Genomic DNA, 22566 nt, shown 5'->3' with positions numbered 1-22566 from the left:
TTTTGAAGTAGTAGTACTATTGAAGTACTATTTTGCTAAATGTCTCTGAAACATTTAGCAGAAAAAATACTGGCTGTCACTTACTGGGCAAGCCATGTGCCCAGTGCTATTCCAAGCCTTTTACGTGGATTAATTCAGTTAATGAACCTGTGAACCCTGTGAGGCAGATCCAGTTATTATTCTCATTTTATGTAGAAGGAAACTAAGGGTCAAAGGGATAATGTGTGTCCGACATAGCTAGCATGTCAGAATTGGAACTCAGGCAACTGGTTCCAGAGTCTCTGCCATCCTGCCTTTCACTGAGCAGTTTTGCTCTGTACAGGGTCCCGGGCATGGGCACTCGCTGCCCAGCTCCTTCTTAAACTTCAACCACACTGATGGAGCCATCAGAAGGGACCACATGGAAGAGACGGGTCCCCTTTGGAATAACATCTGAGACATTGTTCTCTAGGTTGTCTTCTCCAAGAATCTTCTCTACCGGGGATAAAAAGTGCACCAAGTTTTGCCTTTACTGACCCAGTGTTCTTGGGGGGTTAAGTCTTCATGACAACTTTTAACCTAAAATGAAGTGTGCTATAAAAAACTAATTTCTAGAGTCTCATCACTTCCAGTGTAATGCTGACTACCTTTTGAAAGCACTTTTGTGCTCAGACTATTTTAAGGAGAGACTCATCTCCTGATAAATATCACCAATGATGTAATTAAGAATTTTGATGTCAACAACTACTCTAGGCTTTTCTGCCCTTTTAAAAAAAAAAGCTCTGATGGCAAACAAACAGCATCTTCACAGAATTAACAGCAGGTCATGAAACTTTTTTTAAATATTTACTTATTTATTTTTGGCTGCTCTAGGTTTTGTTGCTGTACCAGCTCTTCTCTAGTTGCAGCGAGCGGAGCTCCTCTCTAGTTGTGGTGCACAGACTGCTCACTGCGGTGGCTTCTCTTGTCGTTTAGCACAAACTGTAGGGCCCTCAGGCTTCAGTAGTTGCAGCTCCTGGGGTCTAGAGCGCAGGCTCAGTAGTTGTGGCGTACAGGCTTACTTGCTCCGAGGTGTGTGGGATCGTCCCAGATCAGGGATCGAACCTGTGTGTCCGGCATTGGCAGGCAGATTCTTTACCACTGAGCCACCAGGGAAGCCCCCATGAAACTTACTTATGAATAAAATGTACTGAGGTTCATTCCCCTGATGATAAAGTGAACTCAACCCAGAAAGACAGATTTGGGAGCAATTCATTTTCACCCCAACGGGATCTTTTTCATTGCCTTGCAGGAATACAGCAGCTACACTTTGATAGTAGAAGCAAGAGACGGCAATGGACAAATAACAGATAAACCAGTAAAACAAGCTCAAGTTCAGATTCGTATTTTGGACGTCAATGATAATATACCTGTAGTTGACAGAAACGTGGTAACTATTATTTTTATAACAAATGTGCCTATTACCTGTCAGTCATAACTAAAAATATATCACTTATGTTTGTGTTCCATCAGAATAAAAACCTCCTGTTTGTGTTTTGCAGTATGAAGGATCAATTGAAGAAAACAAAGCCAACGTAGAGGTTTTACGCATAAAAGTCTCCGACGCAGATGAAGTAGGCTCGGATAATTGGTTAGCAAATTTTACTTTTGCATCAGGAAACGAAGGGGGTTATTTCCACATAGAAACTGATACTCAAACTAATGAAGGAATTGTGACCCTGATTAAGGTAAGGACTTAGTGTTCAAATCTGGAATGAGAGAAGTTGGTCAAGAGGAGGACACTGATGTATTTTGAGCTCCAAATATTTATTAGTACTGGTGCCACAATGTTAGAGATAGGCGCCATCCATATTTGCCCAAGTTCTATGGTTGTGAGTGGTCACACTCTTTGTATTTCTAATGTCAGTAGTGTGAGGGTTGCATTTTGAAACAGAGTGTATAATTCTGCTTAATTGAATCAATGAAAATTAAATTGTGTTATAAGTATATGGGTCTTAAATATTTAAAACCCTGACTCCTGCAGAATTTTTTAAACAAATTTAGAGGATGGATTTTTTTTTTAAACAAAATTAAAAAGGAAGAATACCACTGTGTGTTAAATGGTTAATGATAGAATATCAAATTTTAAAATAAAATGCAAAGCTAAAGCTTTCCAAATATTTCATTAAGTCACAGACAAAAATTGATTCCAGAAGCATCCACATTTTTACAAAACTTATTATATGGTAAAGTAAGTAAACCCTAATAGAGGAATGATGATAATATAATGTATAACAGAATAGAGGAAAATTAACTTGAAGTTTCATTGTAATAATTATGGATACCATTTATCAATAGGCTACCATATGTATATAGACCACTTTTTGTAAAGCAGAGGAAAACAGAATAAGATTCAGTTCAGTTCAGTTCAGTCACTCAGTCGTGTCCGACTCTTTGCGACCCCATGAATCGCAGCACCCCAGGCCTCCCTGTCCATCACCAACTCCCGGAGCTCACCCAAACTCATGTCCATCAAGTCGGTGATGCCATCCAGCCATCTCATCCTCTGTCGTCCCCTTCTCCTCCTGCCCCCAATCCCTCCCAGCATCAGAGTCTTTTCCAATGAGTCAACTCTTTGCATGAGGTGGACAAAGTACTGGAGTTTCAGCTTCAGCATCATTCCTTCCAAAGAAATCCCAGGGTTGATCTCCTTCAGAATGGACTGGTTGGATCCAAGGGACTCTCAACAGTCTTCTCCAACACCACAGTTCAAAAGCATCAATTCTTCGGCGCTCAGCCTTCTTCACAGTCCAACTCTCACATCCATACATGACCACAGGAGAAACCATAGCCTTGACTAGACGAACCTTTGTTGGCAAAGTAATGTCTCTGCTTTTCAATATGCTATCTAGGTTGGTCATAACTTTCCTTCCAAGCGTCTTTTAATTTCATGGCTGCAATCACCATCTGCAGTGATTTTGGATTAAAGGGAAGACAAATTTTATGATTACTGAATAAATAGATAATGGCATTAGAGACAAAATCAATTTACCTGCTTGTATAGAACTAAGCATCCTTTTTTAGTCATAGATTATAGGTGCAGCCCTGCTCAGTGCTTGAGATTAAAAGCCAATAATATACAGAAGGAGAAGCAGTCACATAGTGATGAAAAATAAAAATACCCTCAATGCACCATAGTAGCACAAAAAGGGACAGAGTTACTGTAAATTTAGTAGTAAAATGACAGCACCAGATTAAGAAAATTATGAATTTACTTTCTCAATGGTATAAAGAACCGCTTCCAAAGTATAAGGGCAGCCATCAGATTCCATTCACAGGAAGTTAGAGGAGATACACAAATAGCAAGCGTGCACGTAAAGGACACCCGGCATCAGTAGGCATTAGGGGAGGTGCAGATGAGGCCTGTGGGCCGTCACTGCACACCTGGCTAGAAAGAAGCTACAGTCAAAAAAGACCACCACCACCAGGATCAGTGAGAACACAGGCAAACCAGAACTCCTGTATATTGCCAGTGGAAACATTAAATGGTAGAGCCAGTTTGGCAGTTTCGTAAAAAATTAAATAGAGTACTAATCCAGTGACCCAACAATTTAGTCCTAGGTGTTCACCCAAGAAAGATAAAAACATATACAGTATCTACAAAAAAAAACTTGCATGCATATGTTCAGAGCAGTGTTAATTGCAAATAGTCCAAATGCCTAATAACAGAATAGCTAAGTAAATTAAGTGTATCTAAAGAGTAGAACACTATAGAAATGTTTTTAAAAAGAAAATGGACAAATTGGAAAATATAGAGAGAGAGTGATAAACTGATCAAATGTAATACCACAATTTGCAAAGAACAGAGTATTTGGAAGAGGGTTAATCTTTTATGGCATTAATAGCAAACCAGTTATTAATAGGCATCATGGTATAAAGAAGGGGGTTAGATTCTCTTCGTAAACATCCTTAGACTTCCCGGGTGGCACTAGCGATAAAGAGTCCTGCAAATGCAGGAGATACAAGACTCACGGGTTCAATTCCTGGGTCAGGACTATCCCTTGGAGAAGGAAATGGCAACCTGCTCCAGTATTCTTGCCTGGGAAATCCCATGGACAGAGGAGACAGTGGGCTGCAGTCCATGGGGCTGCAGATTTTTAAACAAATTTGAAAACCCCTTCCTGGGTTTAATATGGTCAAATATTATTTTTTTCTCCAGGAGGTCTCCTTTTATTTTTTTATACTAATACAAACAAACAGAAAATTTGCAGAGAAATGGGACACTTAAATAGTTTCAAAGTACCACCACACAAAATACACGTGAATTACACAGGCCAAAAAGTAACTTTACAGTGGGGAAGCCTCAGAGACAGCACCTTGATCAAAGGATCAAAATGAACATCATTAATAATGAGACAAATGAATATTATGTGCTACCTAATAAGATGCAGTGAGGTCTCAGCTTTATGATATGCTATGGGACAGAGCTGGTGGTCTGCTGCTACTTCTGTAGCCCTTTTTGCCAGAACAAACCCATGGAACACTTTTTAAGGAATATTAACCTATATTGAATGTCCCTTAACTTTTTTAAATTAAGCAAAGAATCACTTCAGATTGCTAAAAATAAAAAATATATCTATTTGAAATGATTTTGATCTTAAATAAAATTGGGGGTGCTTCCTAAACATCTTTAGGCTTCCCACGTAGTACTAGTGGTAAAGAATCCACCTGCAAATGCAGGAGATGCAAGACTCACAGGTTTGATTCCTGGGTCAGGACTATCCCTTGGAGAAGGAAATGGCAACCTGCTCCAGTATTCTTGCCAGGGAAATCCCATAGACAGAGGAGACAGTGGGCTGCAGTCCATGGGGCTGCAGATTTTTAATGACATGGTATCAATTTAAGAGTTGGAATATAGTAAGTCCCCTATATACGAGCCTTCAAGTACTGAACTTGCAAAATGAGAATGTACATTTGCGTGTCCAGTCACGTTAAAGTATGAGTGAAACTGCAATTCGCCCTCCGTCTCCTGTTGCTGACGATCCTTCAGCTCTCCCACCTCCCTCCTCTCCCACCCCCACTCTGTAACTCTTCTTGCCTGTTCACTGGATGCCAGCCCCTGGATGCCATCTGTTGTATGGTACTACTGGACTTCTCAAGGTACTTTACTGTAAGATTAGAAATGTTTTCTTTATTTTTTGTTTGTTTTTTATGTATTATTTGTTTGACAGTATTATTACAGTACTGTGTAGCCAGTTGTGTTAGTTGGATACCTAGGCTAACTTTGTTGGACTTAATGAACAAAGTTGGACTACGAACGTGCTCTCAGAATGGAATTCATTTATATATTGGGGATTTACTGTACTTACTGCTGTATTTTTCATGTTTTAAATGATTATATAATATCTGACACTGAAACCACATTCGTGTGTTCTATTGTTTTCCCTTTTTAAAGAATTCCCTCTGATTTCGCCTTTCTAGGAAGTAGACTATGAAACAATGAAGAATCTTGACTTGAGCATTATCGTCACTAACAAAGCAGCTTTTCACAAATCAATTAAGGATAAATACAAGCCGACATCCATTCCCATCAAAGTCAAAGTGAAAAATGTGAAAGAAGGCATTTATTTTAAAAGCAGCACAATCCAATTTCACACTAGTGAGAGCATGGAGAAATTAAGCCAGGGCCAAATACTGGGAAAATTTCAAGTTTTTGATGAAGACACTGGAAAAGTACCCAATGTAAAGTAAGAGATGGTTATGAATATTATTTCCTTGTTCTAAGTTACTTTGAATGCCTCTTTTCAAAAATCATAATGGAATTTGGACACTTCAGTTCTTTGAACCCTGCCTTTGGGGGCCTACAAACCTCAAAAGGCCTGTAAATGAAATTCCTGGAGTTGTGTGGTCACTGAGAGGCCAGGTGTTTCCCCAGGAGCCCCCTTCCCTCCATGACCCGAGTGGGAGGCAAAGGCTGGCTGGGTTCAGAAAAATGATGCTGATGAACCTATTTGCAGGGGAGGAAAGGAGACACAGATATAAAGAAGGGACCTGGGGACACAGTGGGGGAGGGAGAGTGAGAAGAATGGAGAAAGTGGCATCAACATACAAAGACTATTGGGTGTAAGATGGATAGGTAGTGAGAAGTTGCCTGTAGCACAGGGAGCCCAGCTTGGTGCTCCGTGATGACCTGGAGAGATGGGATGGGGGAAGGGAGGGAGTCTAGGGAAGGAGGGAGTGTATGTATAATTATGGCTGATTTGCATTGTTGTATGACAGAAACCAATGCAACATTGTAAAAAAAAAATTTTTTTTTAATGTTTAATTAAAAAAAAGTTCTGGGTTGAGAAGGCTAAATAGCAACAAAGAGAAAGTTCAGAAAGAAACTTTCTAAAATCTGTCTTTAGAGGTAAGAAAGTAGCAAGTAAAATTTACTGCAAGTTCACTTTACGTAATTTAAGTGGGAAAAAAAGCTGCATAATGCATTAAAATTTTAATAATGGGGAAACCAGTTTTAATTGATCATCAGCCTTGAAAATTGATCTTGATTCAAACCAGGCTCTTTGGTCCAGGGGTTGATAAAACTTGTAACATTTGTCTTGATCCTGGTGACCTTTATTCAGAATATAAAATATTAATATAAAATATATTAATTATTAATTAATATAAAATATTATTCTTTATTTATTAAGAACCTACTAGATGCCTGAAAAGAAATGATACAAACGAACTTCTTTACAAAACAGAAAGAGACTCACAGTCTTCGAGAACCAACTTATGGTTGCTGAAGTGAAGAATGAGGGGGACAGAATAGAGTTTGAGTTCAACATGTACACACTGCTATATTTAAAATTGATAACCAACAAGTACCTACTCTATAGCACAGGGAACTCTGTTCAATGTTATAGAGCAGCCTGGATGGGAGGGGAGTTTGGAGGAGAATGTATACATATCCATGTAAGGCTGAATCCCTTTGCTGTCCACCTGAAACTATGGCAACATTGTTAATTGGCTATATTCCAATACAAAATTTAAAAAAAAAAATTTTTTTTTAAGAACTATCATATGCCAACCCTGTATTGTACCCATTTTGTAGCAGCGCCTTAGGTTTGCATGATCCATTCACATTTGCAAAGTGAGTTTACATCTTAGCTCTCAGAGCCTTGCCATCAAGAGATGACTCTACAGAGTTGTAATTTATGAAGCTCTGCTTACCTGTAGTTATTTGGTTGAAGTTAAGCTTCCCTGGTAGCTCAGCTGGTAAAGAATCTGCCTGCAATGAAGGAGACCCTGGTTCAATTACTGGGTTGGGAAGATTCCCTGGAGAAGGGATAGGCTACCCACTCCAGTATTCTTGAGCTTCCCTGGTGGCTCAAGACAGTAAAGAATCTGCCTGCAATGTGGGAGACCTGGGTTTGATCCCTGGGTTGGGAAGATCCCCTGGAGGAGGGCATGGCAACCCACTCCAATATTCTTGCCTGGAGAATCCCCATAGACAGAGGAGCCTGGTGGGCTTCAGTCCATGGGGTCACAAAGAGTCAGACACAACTGAGCATCTAAGCACAGCACAATACAAGAATCCTCACCTGCCACCCAAGATGACTGTTAGGGGGCGCTGCAAGTATCCCGCTTGGCGTCGTTGAAGGGCTTGCAGTGGCTGACCTGGGGCAGCCCTGTGCTTCAGACTTGCTCCTGATGTCTGTGGCCCCTGTGGAATCCTGGATGTCCATCACGTGGCTCCTGTTTTCCTGCCGTCAGTGCCAGAGTTGTTTGGTTGCTTCACTCTGCTTGGGCCTGTGTCCCTGGGTGCCAGCACTTCACGAAACACTGCCGACCTTAGCAAGAATGGGGATATGGAGGAACCTTTTCAACAGTCTCTTTCCTTTTGGAGAATCTTATAGAATTCATCAGCCAATATTAGCAAATGACCTTTTTCCAAAATAATATTAACAAAGTTCCCATTGTGTTTTCTGCAGTGTCTTGGTGATCCTTTTTTGTGCAGCTTACCTTCAGGCAGTCCAGCTTCTCTTGAGTTTTGTAGCCTAATTTTTATTTCTGTGGCTCTTAAACCTGAGGATGCACATTCCTTATGACTTCTCAGACTGTCCGCTGAGAGGCTTAAGTGTTCTGATTAATTACTCTCCAATAATACTGTGGCTGTCTGCTGGAACTTCTATTTCCATCTACCTATTTAATTTTGGTTGGTGTTTTCAGTAGGAGTTATGACCGTATCAAAAGATGATGTGTGCTACCTTGAAAAATAATGAACCATGTTTTCTTCTCAAAAGTACCTTATTCTTTTTTTTTTTTTAGAAACAGTTTATTCTTTATCATACAACTTTAGAATGAGAGTGATCTTAAAGATTAAGTCAAACCTTATTTTACAGATAAGGAATGAGAGGCACAGCTAAGTGAAATAATTTTCCAGTATTCACCTAATTGAAATGTCGATGAGAACAGTAGAAGAAACATTCTCAACTTTGTCATGATTTACTTTAACTGATTATCCATGTGCATCAGTTGTTACGGATATTTGACATGACACGTGAGCCACCATCCTACTTTGAATGGTGTCTAATTTTAACAATAGAAAACAGAAAATTCCTTAAATGAGATCACACAAAGCATTCCATCGTGAAATGTGATTCTTAGCACTGTAGCTCTGTCTTGGTTATAAGTATAATGTGGGAAAACATTGAGCTAAGTTCAAGCTTTAAAATTCCAGCCATGAAATTCAAAAATATTTGTGACTATCGAAATGTATCATTTACTGGTAAAATTATTAAAAGGCAGGAAAATTTAGTTCAAGTGTATAATTGGAATTTTTTAATGGTAACTATAAATAAATATTGCTGTATGTTAGCCACTAATTTTTGTGTGCCTAAACTGCCACTTAATACAAAATAATAATCTGATTGCTTGAACCAAATACTCATATGTTTATTTAGTTTATTTGGATACGTTTTAAACTCTATGGGATTAAATTAACGTGCTTTTGTGAAAACCTATGAAAGTTCTACTTGCCTTCCTGAAACTGTCTTTCCGCTCTAATTTTCCTTTGCTTTGAGAGAAGAAAACCAGAAGTCAGTCACCTTATCAGCTTTGTTTTCACTTTTAGCTGTTTCTAACCAAAAGAAGAGTATTGCTCCTAACAACCAACAATATCCCCCAGATTTATTTATTTGTTTTTTAGTTGAAGGATAATTGCTTTACAGAATTTTGTTGTTTTTTGTCAGACACCAACATGAATCAGCCATAGGTGTACATATGTCCAGCAAATTTAAAGCACTTCCATTTAAGGCATTGTTTTTTTTTTAAAAAAACTGTTATTATTAAATATTGATAACATGCCAAGAAACAACAGGATGTAAGGTAGCTTTTCTCTATGAGTTCTTGTTGGGTGACTTAAGTTATCCTAGAAAGGTTAACTTGAAATTTAAGGGAAACTAGATTGAAAGCTGTAAGACAGGCTAAGAGCAACTCATAAACCTCCCAGGTGAGTAGGCAGGGGTTGGTTGCCCTTGCACACATGCCTGGGGTGCGTTACGGAAATAAGGAGGATTCCAAAGTAGCTGTGAGACAGTGATAAACAGAGGGGCTTTTAGGATAGTCTCAAGAAATTTAAAAACATTCCAAACATGCCTGTTATAAGAACATATATACTAAAGCAGAAATTAAGCTTAAAAGAGTTATAGATATTATAGTTTATCCAGAGTTCAGAATTAATTTTCTCTTTTCTAACAGATATGCCAAATTTGAAGATATAGACAATTGGATCTCTGTGAATTCTGCCACCTCTGAAATTAAACTTGTGAAGATTCCTGATTATGAATCCAGATATGTCCAAAATGGTACATACACTGCAAAGATTGTGGCTATAACAGAAGGTAAGTTATTAAAGAAACATCTTTTCTTGGTTATATGTATTTAGATTTTATTTTCCAACCACGGAGACCTTTGTTTTGGCCTTATAGAAAGGTCACATGGGTAAACCTTCACATTTCTACATATTTAGTGGATTAAAAGACATTACTTGATCTGAGTATGAAAGCACATCTAAGATAAGAAGTGTCCTAATTTGGATACCAGTTCTCCTTATGAAATTGACTAGAGAATTCAAACCATGTCCATTTTGAGCAGTATGACCAGAATGTACTTTTTTTTTTTTTTTTCCTATTTTTAAGAATATCCTAGAAAAACCATCACTGGCACTATTGTTATCAATGTTGAAGATGTCAATGACAATTGTCCCACACTGGTCGAACCTGTGCAGACTGTCTGTGACTATGTGCCGTTCGTGAACGTGACCGCTCAGGACCTGGATGGACCCCAAAACAGCTGGCCTTTCAGTTTCTCCATCATTGATAAACCAGCTGGAATGGCAGAAAGATGGAAAATAGTACGCCGAGAAGGTAAGCAAAAATCACTAGACTATATATTTAAATATATATTTATATTTAACTTATATTTAAATATTTATATTTAAACATGATAGAAATCTATTTGCAAAGCAAATAAAATCTTCATAATACAGTTATTTATTTGCTTTGCATAAATTGTATTTCCAATACAGTCAAGTTTATAAAATGAAGTTCTGAACCTCAGGCGTAGTGTCTTTGATCTGCCTAATGACAAATAATCTACCTGGAGGGAAAGAAGAAAAATAGATGTCTAATACCTCTCTCTTTTTTTTTTTTAATTTTTATTTATTTATTTGACTGCGTCAGCTCTTAGCTACGGCATGCAGGGTCTTGCTTGTGGTGCGTCGGCTCTCTAGTGATGGCGCAGGCTCAGTAGTAGTTGTCCGGCTTCCCAGGTGGTGCTGGTGGTAAAGAACCCGCCTGCCAATGCGGGAGACATAAGAGACATGGGTTTGGTCCCTGGGTTGGGAGGATCTCCTGGAGGAGGGCATGGCAACCCACTCCAGTATTCTTGCCTGGAGAATCTCATGGACAGAGGAGCCTGGTGAGCTCCAGGCCATGGGGTCACAGAGTCGGACACGAGTGAAGCGACATCAGGCGCACACACGCACGCAGCAGTTGTCGTGGGCTGGATCCTAGTTCCCAGACCGGGAGTCAGACCCACGTCCCCTGCATTGCATTCTGGATGCTTAACCACTGGACCACCGCAGAAGTCCCCTCTAATATCTTAAAAGTAGCTGGGTATTCCCCAAATCACTCTTGAAGTAGTTGTCTCATAAGCTTGAGGAGTACTTTGCCTTTCTAAGCACAGTAATCCTAGTAGGTGCCTTCTAAAAATATTGAGGTATGGTAATGATGATTCCATGAAAAATAACACTGGTGGAGTATATACCATGTGTCAGACACTCTGCTAACCCTTCTTGTGCTTTATCACATTTATTCCCTACCCCATACCATCATTCCCCGATCACAGCCGAGAGAACTTTGACTTAAGTAAAGTTAGGTAGCTTGTCTGAAGTCACAAAGCTGGTGAGTGATGGACGTAACGTTGAAAGGAAGCTGTCTGTCCTCCTGCCCCCATGCCAGAAGGATGTAAGCATGTATCCAAATCTTGCGACATACTCCCTTACTGACATGTTCTTTTGGGTTTTGAATGCTGAAAAATAATCTCTAGAAGACTCTCTTGTTTTAAACAGTTGGTATTCATTTCAGAAGGTTTTAAATATAATACCCCAATTTTTCTTAACTTATAAGTTTACTGGTTTTTTCAGTTCAGTTCAGTTGCTCAGTTGTGTCCGACTCTTTGCGACCCCATGAATCACAGCACACCAGGCCTCCCTGTCCATCACCAACTCCCGGAGTTCACCCAAACTCTCATCCATCGAGTCAGTGATGCCATCCAGCCATCTCATCCTCTGTCATCTCCTTCTCCTTCTGCCCCCAGTCCTTCCCAGCATCAGGATCTTTTCCAATGAGTCAACTCTTCTCATGAGGTCACCAAAGTATTGGAGTTTCAGCCTCAGCATCAGTCCTTCCAAAGAACACCCAGGACCGGTCTCCTTTAGGATGGACTGGTTGGATCTCCTTGCAGTCCAAAGGACTTGCAAGAGTCTTCTCCAGCACCACAGTTCAAAAACATCAATTCTTCGGCACTCAGCTTTCTTCACAGTCCAACTCTCACATCCATACATGACCACTGGAAAAACTATAGCCTTGACTAGACTGACCTTTGTTAGCAAAGTAATGAGCATAAAGCCATAGAGAGAGAGAATTATAAAGGATGTTTTTACAACAGTTGAAAAGTTTGAATATGGATTATATGTTAGATATTATTATATCAGTAATTAATTCTTAGAAGAGCTTAATATCCTTTGGTCTTAGAAGGTATATGCTGAAGAAGGTCATGAGATCTGCAACTTACCTTAAAATAGAGGAGTAGGATGGGGAGGGAAATGTGAGGGAGGTTCAAAATGAAGGGGATATATACATACCTGTGGCTGATTCATGTTGAGGTTTGACAGAAAACAACAAAATTCTGTAAAGCAATTATCCTTTAATTAAAAAAAAAGTGTGCTTGTAGAGAGATAGTATTGTTATAAAATGTAAACAATTCATGAAGAGTATATCAAATTCATTGTATCAGTAATAGTCTTTCAAGTTTTCTGTAGATTATGTTTCAAAATCTCAAACATACCACGTTGGGAACAAAAAGGATGGAACAAGATTGGCCCATTGTTGAAAATTAGTTGACTCATTGGAAAAGACTCTGATGCTGGGAGGGATTGGGGGCAGGAGGAGAAGGGGACGACAGAGGATGAGATGGCTGTATGGCATCACTGACTCGATGGACGTGAGTCCGGGTGAACTCCGGGAGTTGGTGATGGACAGGGAGGCCTGGTATGCTGCGATTCATGGGGTTGCAAAGAGTCGGACACAACTGAGCAACTGAACTTAACTGAACTGATTAAAGCTGGAAATGGGTACCATGAGGGTTAATTATGTTCTTTCCTTGATCACCGTTTGAAATTTGCCTTGATAAAGTTCTTTTAAGAAATGGTAGGATAGGAACATCCCTGCTGGTCCAGTCACTAAGACTGAGCTCCTGATGCAGGGAGGCCGGGTTCGATCCCTGGTCAAGGGAACTAGGCCCCACAGGTCCCAACTAAGAGTTCACATGAAACGCAACTAAAGATCCCAAATTCTGCAATGAAGTTCAGAGATCCTGCAACTAAGACCCAATGCAGCCAAATAAATAAGTATTTTAAACAGGAAAAACTAAATTTTAAAAAAATGGTCATTTAATGGAAATATCATTTAACCCACCACTTATTTGGCACTGTATCCCAGTAATGGAAAGAGTTCCTAGCATCAGATAGATCACACACATTTGTTAACATTAGTCATCATAAAAGGAAGGTGTGTTCAGAAATGATTCTGTGATCTTCACCTGCATATTTGGACTAATCTCATCGAGCACACTGTGAATTCAATAGAGGAATTATGGAATAATAAAACTAACTGGAACAAAATATGATGAGCAATTAAAGAATGTTTCTGTAGACTCAGAGATACAATGAACAAACTGATGGTTACCACTGTGGGAGGTGAGTAAGGAGGAACCAAACAGGGGTAGGGGATTAAGAGGTACCATCTGCTATGTTAAAATAAAGAAGCTGCAAGGATATATTATACATCACAGGGGTTATAGCCAATGTTCTACAATAACTGTAAATGGAGTATAACCTTTAAAAAGTGTGAATTGCAGTGTTGTATACCTGAAACTTATATAATATTGTAAATTAAATATACCTCAATAAATTGAAGAAAAAAAGAGAGAGAATGTCTCTGAACTTTAATCTTGCCCCTTTCTTGGTAACCACTCACTTTATTTCCTTTATTTTCTTGTCCCTTACAGATAACAACGTGCTACTACAACAAACCAAAAGACAGCATGGGACAAGTGAAATTCACTTCCAGATCGCAGATAGTCAAGGCTTCAGCTGTCCTGAAGAGCAGATCCTTAGGCTCACAGTTTGCAATTGTGTGGAAGGCAGCGGCTGTGTGAATATGTGGGCTGACTCCTACGTTGGCTTGGGGCCTGCAGCAATTGCACTCATAATTCTTGCCCTTCTGCTCTTGCTATGTAAGTATTTTAAAAGCTGTACGTTCCCTTTCGGGGGCCTTCCCAGGTGGCTCAGTGGTCAAGAATCTGCCTGCCAAGCATGAGAGTCAGGTACAATTCCTGAGTCAGAAGGATCCCCTGGAGGAAGAATGACAACCCACTCCACTATTCTTGCCTGGAAAATCCCATGGACAGAGGAGCCTGGTGGGCTACAGTCCATGGGTCCGTGAAGAGCTGGACATAACTGAGCACTTCCTCTTTTAGTAACTTCTAGTGTTTTTAGGATTTTGTTACTGTGGTACTCATTGATTTCTTTAGTTTTTCTGTAATCACACTAGAATGCTATTGAGGGTGAGAAGGGAAGCAAGAATTGATCATTGCTCAATTCACCAAAAGTTATCAGAGCTCTCTTCAGAATTTTGTTTTATAAAAATGTATCATTTCCTGATTTCGGGAACCAAGAGTATTAGACATACGTTTCAACCTTGTGGGTGTCCCCACTTTGTTAAGCTCTGTGAGGGAAGTGGGGTATCTGTTCTTCCACACACAGTGCCTTGTGCGTGGAAAGCTCTCAGAAAAGACTTGTTGCGTGGTACAAGGTTATTTTACAAACTCATCTGATTCCCAGCAGTTCTTGTTTTTCGCACACTTGACTTGTCAGAGCTCCACCTCCCAACAGGCTCCGCTTGGCTTGCCCCTTCCCCTGCACCAACAGGAGCCAGACCCTCTGAGCACTTACATGTTTCCCAGCAGTGACAACCAGCCCGTCCCTTCCTGCCTGCCCTCCAGTGCCTTCCAGTGACTTTGGGTTTCCTTTCATGGAAGAACAGAAGACTGCAACCTGGGGTCACATGGAACCACTCCACTTGCCCACTGCCCATGGGCAGACCACCACCTCCAAGGCAGCCTCCGCTGTTTCTCTGTTAGAAGAGGGTGCGTCCAAGCCATTAGTAGGTGTGCAGCTGAATACACAGCACTCAACAGTTTGCAGTGCACTTTTACATCATCATCTGCATTTAGTGGGTTAAAATACTGACCTGATGATAATGACTTGTCTCAGCTGACCAACCTGGGATTCCTTGCACTACCGTCTCACCTCAGATTTCCCAGGGTTTAATGGGGGTGCTTAGCACATGGCAGACACTTGATAAACATTTGCTATCTTCAGTCCTTTTATTACACACAGTAACCATAGTCGGTGAAAGTATTAGTCACTCAGTTGTGTCTGACTGACTGCAACACCATGGACTGTAGCCCGCCAGGCTCCTCTGTCCATAGAATTCTCCAGGCAAGAATACTGGAGTGGGTAGCCATTCCCTTCTCCAGGGGATCTTCCTCACCCAGGAATCGAACTTGGGTCTCCTGCAATGCAGGCAGATTCTTTACCTTTTAGGCCACTGTGGAAGCATATGCTAAAAATTAAAGTGGTTTTTTAAAAAATTAAGCTATTAAATTGATTTTGATGATTTGGATAGTGTCAAATCCAGTCTTGATGTCCCACTGAGTGACCACAGACAGTGACCACAGTCTTTGTGATGGACAGGAACTCTGAATCTGTAAGACTCCCTCATCCTGCTTTTAGGCTTTGGTATGACTCACCCAAAACAGACTTGGTGAGTTTGGATCAGGGGAAGAAAAGAAAAACAGAAAAATAGGGCTATAAGTAAGTGAAGACTGAACTCTAGAAAGTGATATGCAAATTCCAAAACTATGCAAGATAAATTCAAAAATCGGTCAAGACTAACCTTCTCTGTGCTGGATTTTGTTTCTGTGCAGTTATACCACTTCTGCTGCTGGTGTGCCATTGTGGAAAGGGCGCCAAAGGCTTTACCCCCATCCCGGGTACCATAGAGATGCTGCATCCATGGAACAACGAGGGGGCGCCACCTGAAGACAAGGTCAGATAATCCAGTGTCAGTGGAGCGTGTCCTCTTTCCTGCTTTAAAGGAGTCTCTGACATCATAGGTCATGAGCGCAAACTAGTTCCTACAGATTTCATTCACATGCCTTCGTTAAATACAGCCTACTTTGTATCTGTTGCCAGGGCAGCGTTGAGGTGGTTTTGCTCTACTGCCACAGGTCCTGAGTTACAGAGAACATAGACAGAGGGTCAGGTAGTGATGCCGGGAATGTAGAACAAAGGCTAAAGTGAGCAAGAGTGTGTAGGGGTTCAGGTAGGAAGATTTGTCCCAATATTTAAACGGGCAGTCTTTCATAACCAGGTGCTTCTCCATTTCCAGTCCACACAATACATAAGGTCCGCAGAGGTACACCCACAGCCCCCGTGACAGTTGTAAAATGTTGCAAAATCCCCTTCCCTACCTACTTACTGGCCGTCCCAGGGAGCACTAGTGGTAAAGAACCTGCCTGCCAGTGCAGGAGACAGAAGAGATGTAGGTTCGATCCTAGGATGGGGAAGATCCCCTGGAGAGAGAAATGGCAACCCACTCCAGGATTCTGGCCTGGAGAGTCCCATGGACAGAGGAACCTGGCAGGCTACAGTCCATGGGGTTGCAAAGAGTCGGACATGACTGAAGTGACTTAGCACACAAGAGAATCAGAAGATAGAGCAGAGATCTTCAGAAGACTCAAAGAGGAGTCATTCAGACAAAGTTTTTACTAATTTGCCTTGGGCAAATATCTTACTTCCTTCATACGCTTGGGCTTCCCTGGTGGCTCAAATGGTAAAGAATCCACCTGCAATGCAGGAGACCCAGGTTTGATCCCTGGTCAGGAAGATCCCCTGGAGAAGGAAATGACAACCCACTCCAGTATTCTGGCCTGGAGAATTCCATGGACAGAGGAACCTGGTGGGCTACAGTCTGTGGGGTCACAAAGAGTCAGACACGACTGAGGTGACTAACACTCTTGCCAGCTCACTTAGCTCAGACGGTCGGCGTACTGAACGTCCCTGACTCGATGGTATGTGCTCTCACAGGTGGTGCTGCCTCTTCTGGGGGCGGATGTCAGAGATGGGGCCGCGGTAGGCGCTGGGGCAGGCGGAGGTGTGACGGCCAAGGAAGCCATCGTGAAAGGAAGCAGCTCTGCCTCCTTTAGCAAAGGGCAGCAGGAGATGTCCGAGGCGGAAGGCCGCTGGGAAGAATACAGAAGCCTCGTCTCAGGCGGGGCCACCCAGGTTACTGGGACGACTGGGGCCATGGTGACCTCGGACACCTTCAGGACCACGAGAGCCACGGGGGCAGCCAGAGAAGTGGCCGGAGCTCGAGCAGGCACAGTGGCGGTGAACGAGGAGTTCCTGAGAAGTTACTTCACTGAGGTAAGTGTTGGTTTCTCTGTGTGGGAGAAGTTGCATCTATATGTGAACGTGATGTTATTAGGGAAATCATTCTCTTGGGTCTAAATGGGACTGTGTTCCTTTGAAGAGGGTGCTTAGAGGCACTGAGGAAGGAGAGATGAGAACAAATTGGTTCATTTTGTGGTGGTGACAAGTGACCTCACAGGTTTGCTTCTCACCAGGGCGTATTTCCCACAGTCATGCTTTTGCCATCCAGTGCAGCTCTGCTCAGCTTGTGCCCAGGAAGCTCCCGTCCTTGGGCTGCAGAGAACAGAGCAACGAGAATCCGGTAATAGCACCCCTAAAGCCACGGCCTTTCCCCACTCACGTGTCGTTGGCCAGAGCAGGTCACATGACCAGGCTGATGTCAGTGGGTCCGAAAGTGCAGTCCTCTGCAGAGCGGGTAGGGTGGGAGGGGAGAGACTACGTAACCTAAAACACCCAGTCTTCTACGCCTGTTTAAGTGTTTTCTTTTGAAGGCAAGTACTTGGTTCACCATTGTGGCGAGTCACATAAAATTAGGAGGAAAGTTGCAGCAAAGATGATGCAATGCAGTCGGGAAGTTGATGCCTGGAATTAGGAATTAGAAGCCTTTCTGGAGAACACAATCAGGCTTGGGCATGGGATGGGCAGAGTCAGATTGCTAGGGACCCAGTGGGCTTCCATAGAGGCCACTTTATTCCTGCCACCTCCTTTCTACATGGCCACAAAGTACCTGAGTGCTTCCCTGCTTTCTGCTTTCGTCCCACCTGCCCACCCCCAAGTATCAGCTAGACCCCAGGGAGATGGTGGTTTGGTCAGTGTCAAGGAAAAGTGCTTCCCATCTGTTTTCTGTCTCATGGCCAGGCTCCATTCTGGTACCCTGTTTGTTTTATTTCAATATCTTTTTCCCACTCAGCTCTAATCCTGCGTGAGTCAATCTTGATTATGTATGTGTGTGCAGCTTTTAATTGGGAAATAATTTCAAACTCCTCTGGAAATTTGCAAGAATAATATAAAGTTTGAACTCCTATGTACGCTTTACTCGGGGCTTCTCGAGTGGTGCTAGTGGTAAAGAACCTATCTGCCAGTGCAAGAGACATAGAGATGCGAGTATGATCCCTGGGTTGGGAAGATCCCCTGGAGGAGGACATGGCAACCCACTCCAGTTTTCTTGCCCGAGAATCCCATGGACAGAGGAGCTTGGTGGGCTTCAGTCTATGGGGTCGCAAACAGTCAGACAACTGAAGCGACTTAGCATGCACACACACACCCTTTGTTCAAATTACCCAAATGTTAGCATTTTGCCACGTTTGCTTTTGCTTGCTTTCTCTCTCACACACACGCACATGCACACATCCTCTTACGTCACCATGGTACAGAGACTTAATGACAGATTCCATGTCTCGGTTTAGCCGATTATCCCAGGAATGTCTTTTATAGCCGTTGTTTTTCCCATCTCAGCCACTCTCGGGTGCTGCTTTCCATTTACTTGTCGTGGCCCTTGTGTCTCCTCTTAATCCGAAACCGTTCCCTCTGCCTTTCTCATCTATTAATACTGTTTTAAGAATACAGGTCAGTCGTGTGGTAGGATGTCCTTCAATTTGTGTTTCTCTGATGTTTCCTTCTAATTAGAGGTTTCACATTCTGAGCAGGACTCGAGAGCATTGTCCTTAAACAAAATGTGTCACTGGTTATATGCCTGTTTCTCTTTCTGTTTCAGAAAGCGGCCTCTTACATCGGGGAAGATGACATGCACACAGCCAAAGACTGCCTTCTGGTTTATTCTCAGGAAGACACGGAGTCTCTCCGGGGTTCCATCGGCTGCTGCAGTTTCATTGAAGGAGAGCTAGATGACCGTTTCTTAGATGACTTAGGATTGAAATTCAAGACCCTCGCTGAAGTTTGCCTGGGTCGAAAAATAGAGATGGATGCAGAAATTCAGCAGAGGGCAAAACCCGCGAGAGAAGCAGACGGGAAGGTGGTTTCACAGTCCCTCTATGAGCAAACCAGGCTTAACTCCGAGAATGCTTACGCCTCAGGTAGCAGCTTTCAGGGTCCCAAGCCTTTGCATGAGGCAGACACAGAGAAGGTAACTCAGGAAATAGTCACTGAAAAATCTGTTATATCCTCTAGGCAGGCTCAAAAGGTCGCTGCACCACTTCCTGATACACTGGCTTCCGGTAGCGTGATAGTGACCGAAACGTCCTATGCCACAGGCGCCACGGGGCCCCCTAGTACAGTGGTCCTGGGCCCCCAACAGTCCCAGGGCCTGATCGTGACCGAGCGGGTCTACGCCCCAGCGTCCACCCTAGGGAACCAGCAGTACGCTAGTGAGGGGCACGTGGTGGTCACCGAGAGGGTCATCCAACCCCACGGGGGCACGTCTGGCCTCCTGGAAGACGGCCCGCCTCTGCCCGATGCTCACTATGTCATGGTGCAGGAAAGAGAGCGCTTCCTCACCCCCAGCTCCAGCCTGCAGCCCCCGCTGGCTGCGCCCAGTGTAGCCTTAGGTCAGAACGTGACAGTGACGGAAAGAGTGCTGACGCCAGCCTCCGCTCTGCAATCTAGTTACCAGATCCCTGCCGAAACCTCGGTAATGTCCAGAAAGACTGTGGCTTCTGCAGCTGGAGTCCCGGGTTCCCTGCCAGACTCAGGCTTAGAGGAGTCTAGTCATTCTAATTACACGATAACCACGTCTTCCACCAGGGTCTCCAAGCAGAGCACCGTCCAGCAGTCCTTCTCCTAAGCAGCCGTCAGCCACACCAGAGTTTAGCCAGCAGTGACTCATGTCCTGTTCTCAAAGGACCTGGCTTTTCAAGAGCCTTGTAGATGTAAGGGGCATGCATCCTATGGGCCTCAAATTTTTCTCAGTCTCTATTACGCAAAGAGCCTCACTGTCTCAGCTTCTAGGATTGCACTTCAGAGATAACCCAGGACTTCCTGAAGGGACAGAATGATGAAGCTGGTCTTAGGTGCCTTTGAGTGACTTATGGCCAAATAATACTCACAAAAAAAGTTAATTAGAGAGTAAATCTGGCTTCTGATTTATCAGATTCACAGTGTCTGTAGTGCATGAGCCTTCTGGTAGAGCCATCCGTGAGACTGAGTGGGTTCTTAGCCTGCCGTGTTAACATTTAACTTTGCTGTTCTGTGTTCCATACTTATCTGCACCTAGCAGATTACCAGCAGCTTTTTTATCCAAAGATACTGGTATAGTCTGAACGACCTGTTTTGCTTGTTTGGTTTCTTTAAAACTAGACGCCCTTCAATCCATGTAAGGTTAATTGAATTTTGGGACATGATATGGTAAAACAGTGTGTGTTCTGTGCATGTAAGTGTGTGTATGTGTGTGTGTGTTATGTGACCTTAAAAATAGCATCATTCCTTTTCTTTGTCTCTCAGTAATCATGGAAATATTAAATACTTCAAGTTCAGTAGAATAATCCAGGGCGAAATTCATAAATATAAAATCACTTTATTTTTATAGCAATAATAGACTATTAAAAAAACTCAGGATACATTATCTTCTAATTCAGTAAAACACAGTGAACCATATGCACTGTGGTAAGAGCCCTTTTCACAGCTGCATATCCTCAAGTGCCTACCGTGGGTGCCAAGTCAATATGTATACAACTAGGCAAATTTTAGAACCCGCTCTCTTTTTATCTACGATCGCAAAAAGAATATTGGAAGTCCGTATAATTGCTGTAATTCTGAGTTTGAAATTATGATTTATTCCATGTCTCAGTGTCATTGGCTAGTTGGCCATGGCTGACTACGTGGACTATTGAATATTGTAGAGCTGACCTGAATTTCTGCAGCATCTTGCCTTTCTTTCTGAAAAGTGATCTGGATGTTTTGGCCAAATAAATAGATTGTATTTTTATTCCTCCTTGAAGAAATGATCCATTACAAGTTTCAAAGTGTAAGTGCCTATCAGTCATCAATTATATAAATATTCTCCACAACAAAATAATTTCCATAAACTTTAAAGGCTGTAATTTTGTGAATTTTGAGTATATTTTACTAGGAAAATGAAATCTTGAAAAACTCATTTTATAGCACATTTTTAAAAAAATATTGATGACCTGTGTTATGCAAAAGATTTATACTTTTCTACTTCCACTAATATGCACAAAGAAAAAGCAAATATTTTTAGACACCTTAAACCTGTGGCCAAAATGAAGGTCTCTCTTTGATACTCTAAGTTTTGTACTCTCTACTTGCAACTGTTGCTGCTTTTGTCTTTGCGTTATAGACTTAGTAATTATTGTTTGCCAAGTCTGCAACAAGACCATCACTACCATGTGAACTTGTGAATGCGACCTGCATACGCCAAGCAAAACCTGGTCTTAAACTTCCTATACATAAAGTCATCACATTTTCTAGATGATTTTCTTTGTTCCTGAAAAGGTGATAATTTGTATTAGTTTTTACATTTGTTCTACAGAAGAAACATTATATTTGTATGTATATCATCAAAATATTTAAATAAAAAGATGATCTTTGTGCAGCCCTCTGCCTGTATCTTTTTATTGCCCCCATCATATTTTACAAGGAATACAGCCCATCGTTAGGGAGGAGTCAGGTGTTTGTGGACCTTGGTGTTTTAATTATTAACAGAACTGCTTACATCCTGCTCAGCCAGACTCCCTGGAAGAATATATTTCCCTTCCTAAGTAGGGTAGAACACAGAAGGCCTGTCTGCAACTTGAGTTTCAGATCAATAATGAATAGTATTTTTAGTGTAAATTATGTCCCATAGGTAAAAAATTACCTTTTTTCTGAAATTCAAATTTAACAGGGAGCTAGCTCTGTATTCTATTTGCCAAGTGTGGGAACCTTGTTCTAAGGGGCCGAGGTTTGCTGTCTGCCCAGAAAGTAACAGTGGAGGAACCAGTGGATTTAGCTGAAGAAGTCTTGCATATCTGACCCCAAGAGATGAAATCATTCAACCAAAGTAGAGAGGCTGTTTTAATTGCTTATAGCTTACAAGAGAAAAGATGCGTTTCTGCCTAGACTGAAGTGTCACATCAGTAAGTATTTCATAACACAGGTGTGTCAACACATCGTAAAGTGTGAAGCCTGCTCTGCTGTAACCCCTGGACTCCTATTCCGAGTGGCACATGGGAGCAGTTCTTCATTGATTTCATGAAATGCTACAGACATGCCACTCACCATGACATCAAAATTTACACAGTAAACACTGCTCATCAAGGGTCATCTAGAAATGAGGGGTTTTCACGTAACAGCTATGAGTTAAATATTCCTTAACACAAATTTCTCAG

General features: G+C 41.9%; 1 protein-coding gene across 1 annotated transcript in view; it reads left to right on the top strand.

Annotated features, from left to right (window-relative positions):
• Window positions 1–21791, top strand: part of DSG2 (desmoglein 2) — a 52833-nt gene extending 31042 nt beyond the window's left edge. Inside the window, exons 7-15 of the mRNA XM_019986924.2 lie at window positions 1271–1408; window positions 1521–1706; window positions 5440–5705; window positions 9703–9845; window positions 10143–10370; window positions 13795–14022; window positions 15778–15899; window positions 16940–17278; window positions 18999–21791. Coding sequence (XP_019842483.2) covers window positions 1271–1408; window positions 1521–1706; window positions 5440–5705; window positions 9703–9845; window positions 10143–10370; window positions 13795–14022; window positions 15778–15899; window positions 16940–17278; window positions 18999–20024 — 2676 coding nt within the window. The 3' untranslated portion in view covers window positions 20025–21791. The remainder of the gene's footprint in view (window positions 1–1270; window positions 1409–1520; window positions 1707–5439; window positions 5706–9702; window positions 9846–10142; window positions 10371–13794; window positions 14023–15777; window positions 15900–16939; window positions 17279–18998) is intronic.
• Window positions 21792–22566: the final 775 nt, after the last annotated feature.

The sequence above is a fragment of the Bos indicus genome, chromosome 24, assembly GCF_029378745.1.
Source record: "Bos indicus isolate NIAB-ARS_2022 breed Sahiwal x Tharparkar chromosome 24, NIAB-ARS_B.indTharparkar_mat_pri_1.0, whole genome shotgun sequence".
Lineage (NCBI taxonomy): Eukaryota > Metazoa > Chordata > Mammalia > Artiodactyla > Bovidae > Bos > Bos indicus.
Note: the sequence above shows the minus strand (reverse complement) of the source record. Positions and strands in the feature narration are given on the sequence as shown.